This window comes from Telopea speciosissima, chromosome 4, assembly GCF_018873765.1.
Source record: "Telopea speciosissima isolate NSW1024214 ecotype Mountain lineage chromosome 4, Tspe_v1, whole genome shotgun sequence".
Lineage (NCBI taxonomy): Eukaryota > Viridiplantae > Streptophyta > Magnoliopsida > Proteales > Proteaceae > Telopea > Telopea speciosissima.
The window spans coordinates 26,229,705-26,240,260 of NC_057919.1; the positions used below are offsets into that span (position 1 = coordinate 26,229,705).

Below are 10,556 nucleotides of genomic sequence, written 5' to 3' on the forward strand. Positions count from 1 at the left end.
TGTCTATTCCCTAAAACTTTAAAGTCCTAACCCATTTGAAGAGGCAACTTGAGCCCTTTATAGTTCTATCAATGGCTATGGCTTAAGCCTCTTTTATTGCCTAAGCTGTACGTCTTTGAGATGTGAGTTGAGTTAACAAGGGAAGTAAGAAGGACAATGCAGCACTTTTGCTCGTTGACAAGAAACATGGAGAGAAAATGCTAAAAATTGAGAGAGAAGACTCAAACCCCACCACTATTTTTTGGAAGTTTGTCCCTATATATCGTAAAGTTAGATGCCTTTCAATTCCTTTCCTTGCATGTTGTTAATTAAGAGGATTAATATTGCGAAAGCGTAGGAAAAACATATTTAGAGGTGTGCATTTAATTATATATCCAGTATACACAGGCTTAATTAAACTTGGATTTCATGCATTTATAATCAGAAATGCATGGTAGCAGCATAACACTAGGACTGGGTGGGCCAATGAACTCAATTGGAACATCCATCTCTCTCACTTCACTCACTAGGCTTTTTTTTTATCAGAATCCTTGGGGTTGTCAAAAAATCAGATGAACTCGATTGAACCGACCAAAATCGACCAGGTTAAACCAAAATCGGTTTGATATTGATTTTGGAGACAGAACACTTAATTCCAGTTTCGCTCTAACCCAATGTATTCAAAAAATCGAAAAACCCAACTAAAACCAGACCTAGCCGACCAATTGATACCCTTAAGAACACCTAGCATGGACTGTAAGGGTGTCCAAACCAAACTGCTTAAACAAAAACCATTAAACCTTTTAATAAATGGTTCGATTATAGTTTTAGAAATGAAACCGTTTATTAAACAGTTTGCTGTTGAACCATATAAACCATTAACTGAATATGAATTGAATTGTTTAATAAAACGTTTAAGGACTGTATATGAACCTATTACTCTTCCTTCCATCTTCGTCTCTTATCTTCAAGATCCAAAGTCATAAAACCAAACACCAAAACTATTAAAGAACAGTAAATAATTATTTAAGGACTATTTATGAACTTATTACCTTAAATCGAGATCAAAACCGTTTAAAATCGTAAAACTGGCACCGTTTAATAAATGATTTTACTTTCACAAACTTTACCAAAAGAAAAAAAAGAGTTTCAAAAAATAGAACTGCTTAATAAACATTTCGATTTTAGTTTTTACTTACAATACTCTAAACCGAATGGAACCAAACCGTTTAAATAAAAATTGCACTATTAACACCCTTAATGGACTATATGAGTAATTAGTTTTAGGGCAAAAGATCTACACATCGTTTGTGTGCATTCTTTCGCATGTCAAGACACAGTTGATCCGCATGAGAGGAACACAGTTTTAGGAATCAATATCGTATCGGTTGATTCATGTCAGTATCGATCAACACTAATATCAGATCGGAGATAATGATATGAACAGAAGGTAAAATAGTTAAAATGCAATGTCATAACGAATATTTGAAGGCAAAACCGTCCGATACAATCGATATGAACCGGTATATTGGATATAATATAGGTTTTGGAACTACCCAATACCTAATTCCATGAAAGGGGGGGGGGGGGGGAGGTGGTTATACATTACAAGTAAATGAGTAATGGCCACCAAAGCCACGTGATAATGGTGGTGGTGACACTGGTAGGAAACGACGAAGGAAACTGTTTGACAACACAACACGTGAAAAAATATCTCTCACCATCAGAGCTACTCATTCTATATATCTTTTCCATCTTTTTCTCTGTTATACTCTGTTTCTTGAAGATGGAGATTAATGGAGAGAATCATAATTACTGTCTATTATTGGCAACAAGAGACTCTGATTATGTGAAGAAAGCATATGGTGGTTACTTTGATGTATTTCTTGAAGCATTTGCAGAAGAAGAAGAAGAATGGGACATGTTTAGGGTTGTAGATGGAGAGTTTCCTGACATGAATGAGCTTCACAAGTATCATGGTTTTGTCATCAGTGGTAGCTATTGTGATGCTTTTGGTGATGATTTGTGGATCTTGAAGCTTTGCTTTCTGTTGCAGACATTGAATGCTATGGAGAAGAAGGTGCTTGGGATATGTTTTGGTCACCAGGTACTGCTATCTGATGAGGGTTTTCTTTTATTACTGCAATTGGGTTTTTTGTTTCCCTCTTTGTTGGAATTTGATTTATATATATATATATATATATATATATATATATATATATAGTAATAATGTGAAATTTATCTGATTCTTTGTTTTGGTTAGGTATTGTGCAGAGCATTGGGTGGTAAGATTGGGAGAGCTTATGGTGGATGGGACATTGGGTTGAGGGAAGTCAGGATAATAGAGAACCTTCCTCCTTCTGCTAGCACCTTCTTTCATGGCTTCAAGGAAATCCCACCTACCCTTAAAGTCATTGAGTGTCATCGGGATGAGGTAGATAGTTGTTATGTGCTTAATGAGGCTCGATCTAGTGTATGGGCGTTAGATTGGATCAGTCTAATATGAGATATGTTAAAGGGCTTGATTTAATGCATCCCATCTACTCTTTAATCTATCTAGAGCTTTTGGAATACTTTAAATCAATCCTGTTAACATATCTCATACTAAGCCGATCCAATCTAGTGCCCATACACTAGATCAAGCGTCATTAGACACATAATGATAACCCTGCTCCTGCTTTGTGTTATTGTTAACTGTAATAAATGAATGGATGAACATACTATATGTATGACCCATGGGATGCTGAAATTTAGGCAGTGTTTAGTTTGCATTCTTGGAATACATTTCAAGTCGATTTCGCATTCTTGGATGAAAAAAATACTTGTTTTTGTTGCTCGAGTATGTGAAATCGACCTAGAATGAGAATGCATACCAAACGCAACCTTAAAAAGTCTAGATTAATGAACAAATTTGGCTAAAAGGTATACAGTCTGCCTTGGAGTAACTTGTTTGCCTTCAGTTGCTTTAGCTCCTGAAGGATAAAATTTTCAATCTTCTTGGGTTATGCTTATGCAGTTCAATAATAGACGTGGGGCAGTATTTTAATTAAGAACTAGTAAGAATATATAATTAGGAATTAACTTAATTACATGGACTTTTTAAGAGAGGTTCAAATTAATGTGCAACAGGTGTGGGAGGTCCCAGTGGGTGCTGATGTGATTGCTTCTTCAGATCAGACTAGAGTAGAGATGTTCACACTGGGAAACAACATACTAGGGATTCAAGGCCACCCTGAATACACCAAAGACATCTTATATTATCTCATAGATTGTCACACTAATTACAATTATATAGAGGTAATTAACCACATATTTATATATGCTTTCTTTTTCTTTTTTTTTAATATAATTTCATTATTTGATCATGATGACTTAATGAATTGCAGAAAGGGTTTTCTAAGAATGCAAAATCAAGATTGGAGATGGCTGAACCAGATAGGAAGTCTTGGGAGAAGATCTGCAAGAGCTTTCTGAAAGGAAGATAGCTTCTTTAACCTTTTTTTTTTTTTTTTTTAAATTTTATCCTCTCTTTCTTAATGGAATAAAAAGGACTAGATCTGCCTTTGTTATGAAGTGACAAAAACTTATCTAATCAATTCTCAACTTATATGGGTTTGGCAAAAGTACTCCAAAGTCATTATTGTGTGTTCTACCTAACCTTCCTATATTTTTACAACATGAAGAGATCAAAGAGGAAAGATAGACCATTTTAGGGTCTCACTAGGTTATCTATTCAAACAGAAAAAAGGGGAGATTGTGTTCATTCTAAATCCATCTAGTTAGGAATACTTTTTGTTTTCATGAAAAAGAGAGCTAACCAATACATGAGAATCTACCTTTTCACTTGTGTGCAAGGTAATAGAGAGAGACAGTGAATCTAAAGTATGCACAAAATAATAGCATCCAGAAATAGATCAACTCAACTGTAAAAGTACAAACTAATTTTAATGTGAAAAATCCTTCTAAAGCCAATAGTAAAAACCACAGGAATTCATCCACCTAAAAATAATATTTAAAATTTTCAAATATAATAAATTTTCTTTTGGTAGAACTATAATAAGTTTTCTTAAATAAGAAAGAAACTCACAAACAAATGCGGATTCATAAGAATATAGTACTCACATCAAAACCTAACACAAACACAAGAAAAGTCATAGAACATTCCTTTCTTCCCTCCACATTCTCACCACCACTCTTATGTGGATCCCCTCAATGGACTTAGTGCACGATATCGAATCGGTATCGGTTATTCCAGAAACTGATACAATATTGATCGGCACCAATCAACTCATATCGAACGATTTTACCCCTAAGATTCTACAAAAATTGGATTTTTTTTTTACTATTTTACTCCTGATCTGTACCATTTCACCAATATAGGCTCGGCCACGTATCAGAACCAGTGTCAGCCAATACCGACACAGATCGCCTGGTACGGCCAATTCGATCCCTAAAACCATGATCCCATTCCCCTCCTTAATCTGAGGAGGAACCCATATACATGCTTAGAAGTTAGAATAATATCCAAAAAGCCAAAAGATGAGGAAAGAAAAATTGGCTATCTCGAAGTTGTGTTTGGTATTTATTCTTGGAATAGATTTTGGGTTTAGAAGCATTTTGAAGGAAGGAAATAGAAAAAAATCGAGCTTTAGAAAAATCATTGGAAAAGCAAAAAAGGGAGGCCCTTTGGGCCAACGGTTTGACATTGAGTAGCCTACCGAGCACAAAGTTACAATAAATGTTTGGGCCAAAAAGAGTATTTTGGGTTAACCAAGCGACATCTCAATTCTGAGCTAAAGCCCAATCTACCAGAGTTTGAGCTTAGGCTCTATGTGGGGCAAAACTAAAATTTCAGTAGACTGTTTGATTGGAAGAAATGTTTACTTAAGGTGAAACAAAAAGACATAATATATATGTGTCCATAATACCAAAAAAAGAGAAAAACAATGCTAATCGGTTGCGTGGTTCTTATTCCCAGATATAGGACTGCATAAAATTACCACTTAACCCCCAATGAACTAAGAAATCACATTCAGTCAAATGCTTATGCAGGTACTCTTATTGACACCCGTGTTCATGTAAGTGCAGGTGCTACACAACCAGACAATGATCTCTTGCCTTACAAAGAAAGTAGGATTTATTATGTGCCTGTCCAAAAAAGTTTTACTAGCAAACATCAATTTTTAGCACGTGGCAAAGTCAGGTAAGGCACATATTTTCTGGACAGATATACCCTTACATGTTAAGTTCCAGCTAGCAAATGGAGTGTGAACCTTTCAAGGGATGCATAAACATACATAGGAGAGGGGTATTTCATTACCAGGGAGGGTAAATGATTGAATTGGATTTGAAATTTTATAGACGACCAATCCATCCATTCCTTACCTATCCAATGGTCATAATCACCAAATAAACTTTTCACATGAAAAAAATAGTTGTGCTTGTGAAGAAAACCTTCTGGACATGTCCATGTAGAAATAATTCCATCAAAACCAAAAAAAAAAAAAAAAAAAATTAACAATTTTAGATGACATATTACCTAACCAGGGGAAAGCTCTCCACTATCCACTAGTATTAGTGGGAGCAATGCTACTTTATGTATTTTCTAGTTTTTTTAATTAATTTGCTTTTCATACAAAAAAATAAAAAATAAAAAGTAAAAACATTTGAAAAAAGTGGAGCCCATAAATTTTTTTCATTACATCTGATCACATGAAAATTATTTTTAACATAAAATAGTTATTATAGTTATTATTATTATTTTTGGGAAAAGGGATCTCTGAGCCTAACGCTTTTCCTACTCCTCTCACGAAGTGACGTAGATGACCATCCTAAATCAAATCTTCTATCTCTTTCTTCAGCTGACGGCAGTCCTCTGTGTCGTTTCCGATATCTTTATGGAACCGATAATACTTCTTTTGGTTCTTGTCTTCGGGCTTTGACACCATGGGCCTCGGCCTACGAAGGAGGCCCCGATCATATATTTGCATCAAGATGTCCGTCCATCAAGTATTCAGAGGGGTTTAGTTTGGGCTTGGAGCCCTTTCTTGTCGCTGTTTGGTCTTGTGCTTCTTTCTTTATCTTTTCGGTCGTCCAATGGGTCGTGTAGATGCAGCGGACGGAGGGTCGCTGGCGTGCACCCGGGGGAAAGAAGGAAAATGGAAAAATGGGAGTCGCCACCTAGATTTAGGGTCTAGGACCCATGAATGGTGCCCCTCTTTCGCAGAAGGGGCGCTAAATTAACTCCAATGATTCAATGGATGGTCTGCCCCAGATCTCTAGGTAAGTGTCAAGTTACGGACTGGGAAGGTGTTAGGCACCCAGCAACCGCCCGGCCGACGGCCGGTCTTCCTAGACCAAACTTTGTTGTGTACTGTTGTTTTATACATATTATGTACCTAATTAAACTATTTTTTTTTTGAAGATTTTTTATTATCTTAATTGAAATTTATGAACCTAGTTAGGCTAATTAAGATTAATGTTTTAATCCTGATTACTATCACTAGACTAGATGGTTATGTACACTATGCATCCTAGTTAAGCTAATTAATGGATTTTACCTAAATTAGAAAGCCTAACTCTATGGTCTAAAACATGGTTGACTGTAAAAAAGAAAACCAAGTCTAATTATATCATGGAGAAGGACAATTATATTGATAAGCAAAACAGCTTATAGGCCAAAATAGCTGAAATTACGAAAATGCCACTAAAGGGCCAAAATATGTACAAAGGCATGAAATCATATTTAAATGCTATAAATAAGCAGAACATGATTAAATAACCTTAATCATCATGCATTTGGACCATCAAGAGCACATGAAATGGTAAGGAAATGTGGGGTGGTAAAAATTACCAAAATACCCCTGTTATGGCAAACATGTAGAAAATGCTGACTTATGCTTAAAACATGTTTATTAAAGTTAAAACATGCGGCAAAAGTAGCAGGAGCCTTTTTGGGGTCCTAAACAAGGTTTGATCGCAAAATGACCAAAATGCCCCAAAGGGCAAAATGGTAAAGTATCAAAAAGACACTTAGGATCATTGTAGGCATCGAAAGTGATGTTAAACATCCTAAAATGACTGAACACACCAAATGATATTTCCAGAATGACACCCTAGGCCCACGTTTGGTAAATTACCAAAATGCCCCTAGAGGGCGCAAATGACTTTGTATGCATATCTATCAAGCATGATGGTCACGTATGCATATGAAAACATCCTAAACCATTCTAAAACAGCATGTCATGCATAAAAACATTTTTTCCTATTTTTCCAGAATTTTTCATTATAATTAGAAAAATGACATTTATACCCCTAAATGAGGTGGGAAATGTATAAAAACTATCAAACATGCATGTCAGTGGATAATGATTCCATAAAATCAAGCATGATGAAATATGCATTCCATAATTTTTTTGTGAATTTTTATGCATTTATATTATTTTTAATATTTTCTGAAATGCTAAAAAATAAGGGAAAACAAAGAAAAATACAAAATCCCCATCACAGGTCCGAATTGGATCAAACCAGAGCCCATTCCCACTAATCAAAACATGATCTTTAACATGGTCATAACACTTTTGCCCAAATACCCACCCACATGTTCAGATTTTACATAATCCGAAATCCTTTATAGGGACAAAAATATCACAAAAAAAAATGATTTGGCGCTTGAGAAAATTAATGAATGTCAAACATAGTGACAAGCATCATCCCTGAAAATTTCATATTTTTATCACTCTTGAATTATTTTTAACATTTTTATAACTGAAAAACAACCTTTGTTGTAAAGAAAATCAAAACAAATACTTAAAAATAAGTAAAAAATATGTGAAAATACCCTTGAAGCATGGAAGTGCCTAGGCTCAGCTTGAGTAACCTTGTGTGACCGTAAATAGTCGCCGGAAACCTCCAAAAGCCGCTCCAAGTGTGGTTGTTTCGAATGGCAAGAGTGGTGAAGAAGGGGTATTTACGGAATTTTATATCAATAATGAAACATAATCTATGGATTAGAAAACCATGTTTGGAAAGAAGGGATCAAGGACTACGTGAAGGTAATTTTTCACTAATTTTTCTCCGTCCCTAGACCCTCCAAATGGCCTCCTATTTATAGGAGAAAATCTGTTCGAGGAAAGGTCTCAAAGACCCTTGGGGCCTTAATGGCTGGGGATAAGGTGAGTGATGGGCCGGCTTGTGTGTGGCCAGGCTTGGTGCGCAGCCTGGGCTTGCGTGTGCCTAGGCTTGCTGTGCAGCCTGGGCATGCGTGTGCCTAGGCCTGCTGGGCAGGTGGGCATGGGTGATGGGCCTTGTGTGGCTCAGCCTAAATGGTGGGGGTTTGTCCCCTGCCGACAGTCCAGCTGGGCCGGGTCAGACTGGGTTGACCCGGTTCGGGTCAGTCCCGTCTGACTCGGGTCGGTCAAAATGTTTTTTTAATTTTATTTTTCTCTCTTTCTCAAAGATTCCATTTTAAAGGCACACATTCAAATATTGATATCTTCCCATCCGTGTGGCCGATTTTGACGCGCCACATATTTCCGCGAAGGTCTCAACCCGTACTTTTCATCCGTGTGACAAATATTGTCGGATTTTGCCTAAAAATGGCACGGATATCGAGAAAAACACATAAATGGTGTTTCACACCGATCAAGGTCCAAATGATACCAAAATTACATGAAATTTTACGTGTAAGCACAATATGACCAAATAAAGGTATCCAAATGATTTCAGGTCACATCGGGTGGCTCGGGTACCAAGAACCATACCAGGGGCAAAACGGTCATTTTTACAAAAGTTACCCGATTTGGCCGAAACTTTACGTGAAAACTTAATATGACCAAATGAGGTCATCCAAAGTATTTGGGACTAAATCGGGTGGTCCAGATACCGAGAACCGTGTCAGGGGTAAAATGGTCATTTTCATGAAAGGTGTTGGATTTGAGTGAAACTTCACATGTGAACTTAAAATGGTTAAATACGGCTATGTTAAGGGTCTAGGCTCTATTGGGGACAGTTTGATTACAAAAAGTGGGGTTGGGGTAATTTGGTAATTCTTGCCATTCAGTCACCACACGAGTTACGTCCTTAACCATCATTGCCAAGACATACTTCCAATGTGTCAAAATGTGGTGTCTACAGAATGCCCCCATTTGACTGAGGGCACGCAGTGGACGAAAGTCAAATGAATGATTCCGCATTTTATCACAGGGGAGTGAAAATACGACCTGCACCTTGCTCAAGGATGCAGGCGTTAAAATGAAAATCCAAAAATCGAAAGCCCCCTCGGCAAACAAATTCCAAGAATTTCAAAAAGAGAAAAAGAAGCAACGTAGACCGGAAAAGAAGTCGTTAAAGATCAGCAATATGAGATCCCCAATAACCCAAATAGGCGGTTACCCGATTGAAAACCCGATAAATCCCTTAACTATTCTAAACATCCGGCAAATCTTGCTTAATTTAAAGGAAGGAGGTCAGATACTTACCTGAATTTCCAAAAGAATAATGCCTGGTGAAGTGAAATCTTACAGCTCTTACGCCAATAAAAATGAGTACGAAAGTTCCAAACTGCGATCAACTGCACCAAAACCCTTGCGGGCTAAAAACTTTGTTATCCTAGGAATAAATACCCGGAGGGTTAAATACCTCGTTGTTGTGGGACTAAATACCCAGAGGGTTAACTGCCTTGTCGTTCTGGGACTAAATACCTTGAGGGTTCAATACCTCGTTATGAAAGTTCAAGGTAAAATGCTACTTTTATTATTATTATTTTTTATTTTTTATTTTTTTATTTTGCAGCCTCATGGCTTTAAACCAAAGGATCTATGGGTAGTCGTATGACTTTGAACCAAATGATCCGGGGGTAGCCGCGTGATGTTGAACCAAAGGATCTGGGGGTGCAAATAATCCATATTGGCAGTGGTGTACAGCTTTGAATCTGAGGATTTCTCAATAGAGGTGCAGATGGTCCATGTTGGCAGCGGTGTACAGCTTTGAACCTGAGGATTTCTCAACAGAGGTGTGGATAGCCCATGTTGGCAGCGGTGTATAGCTTCAAACCTGAGGATTTCTCAACAAATGTGTGGATTATCCATCTTGGCAGCGGTGTACAACTTTGAACTTGAGGATTTCTCAACAGATGTGTAGATAGTCCATGTTGGCAGCGGTGTACAGCTTTGAACCTGAGGATTTCTCAACCGAGGTGCGGATAGTCCATGTTGGCAGCGGTGTACAGCTTTGAACCTGAGGATTTCTCAATAGAGGTGCGGATAGTCTATGTTGGCAACGGTGTATAGCTTTGAACCTAAGGATTTCTCAGCGCGGTGCGGATAGTCCATGTTGGCAGCAGTGTACCGCTTTGAACCTGAGGATTTCTCAACAAGGGTGTAGATAGTCCATGTTGGCAGCGGTGTACAGCTTTGAACCTGAGGATTTCTCAACAGATGTGTGGATTATCCATCTTGGCAGCAGTGTACAGCTTTGAACCTGATGGAAGTGGAATCTTACAGTTCCCTCGCCTTGTTAATTAACAACTGGGGGATGAAGCCTCCAAACCACGATCACCTGTACTGTTAGAACTTGGC

The 10,556-nt window shown here is 37.5% G+C and overlaps 1 protein-coding gene across 1 annotated transcript; it reads left to right on the plus strand.

Moving 5' to 3' along the window:
- The first annotated feature begins 1,729 nt into the window (after positions 1-1,729).
- On the plus strand, positions 1,730-3,496 carry LOC122659748 (gamma-glutamyl peptidase 5-like). Its single transcript, XM_043854867.1, has 4 exons — positions 1,730-2,086; positions 2,243-2,413; positions 3,109-3,276; positions 3,366-3,496. The coding sequence occupies exons 1-4, from the start codon at positions 1,766-1,768 to the stop codon at positions 3,462-3,464; spliced, it is 759 nt and encodes a 252-aa protein (XP_043710802.1). The 5' UTR covers positions 1,730-1,765; the 3' UTR covers positions 3,465-3,496.
- Positions 3,497-10,556: the final 7,060 nt, after the last annotated feature.

Bases quoted from the DNA above. Each gene is read 5' to 3' on its own strand.
- LOC122659748 (XM_043854867.1), top strand. From the start codon at position 1,766: ATGGAGATTAATGGAGAGAATCATAATTACTGTCTATTATTGGCAACA. The intron at 2,414-3,108 runs GTAGATAGTTGT...AATGTGCAACAG, and splicing joins TTGAGTGTCATCGGGATGAG to GTGTGGGAGGTCCCAGTGGG. The intron at 3,277-3,365 runs GTAATTAACCAC...AATGAATTGCAG, and splicing joins CTAATTACAATTATATAGAG to AAAGGGTTTTCTAAGAATGC.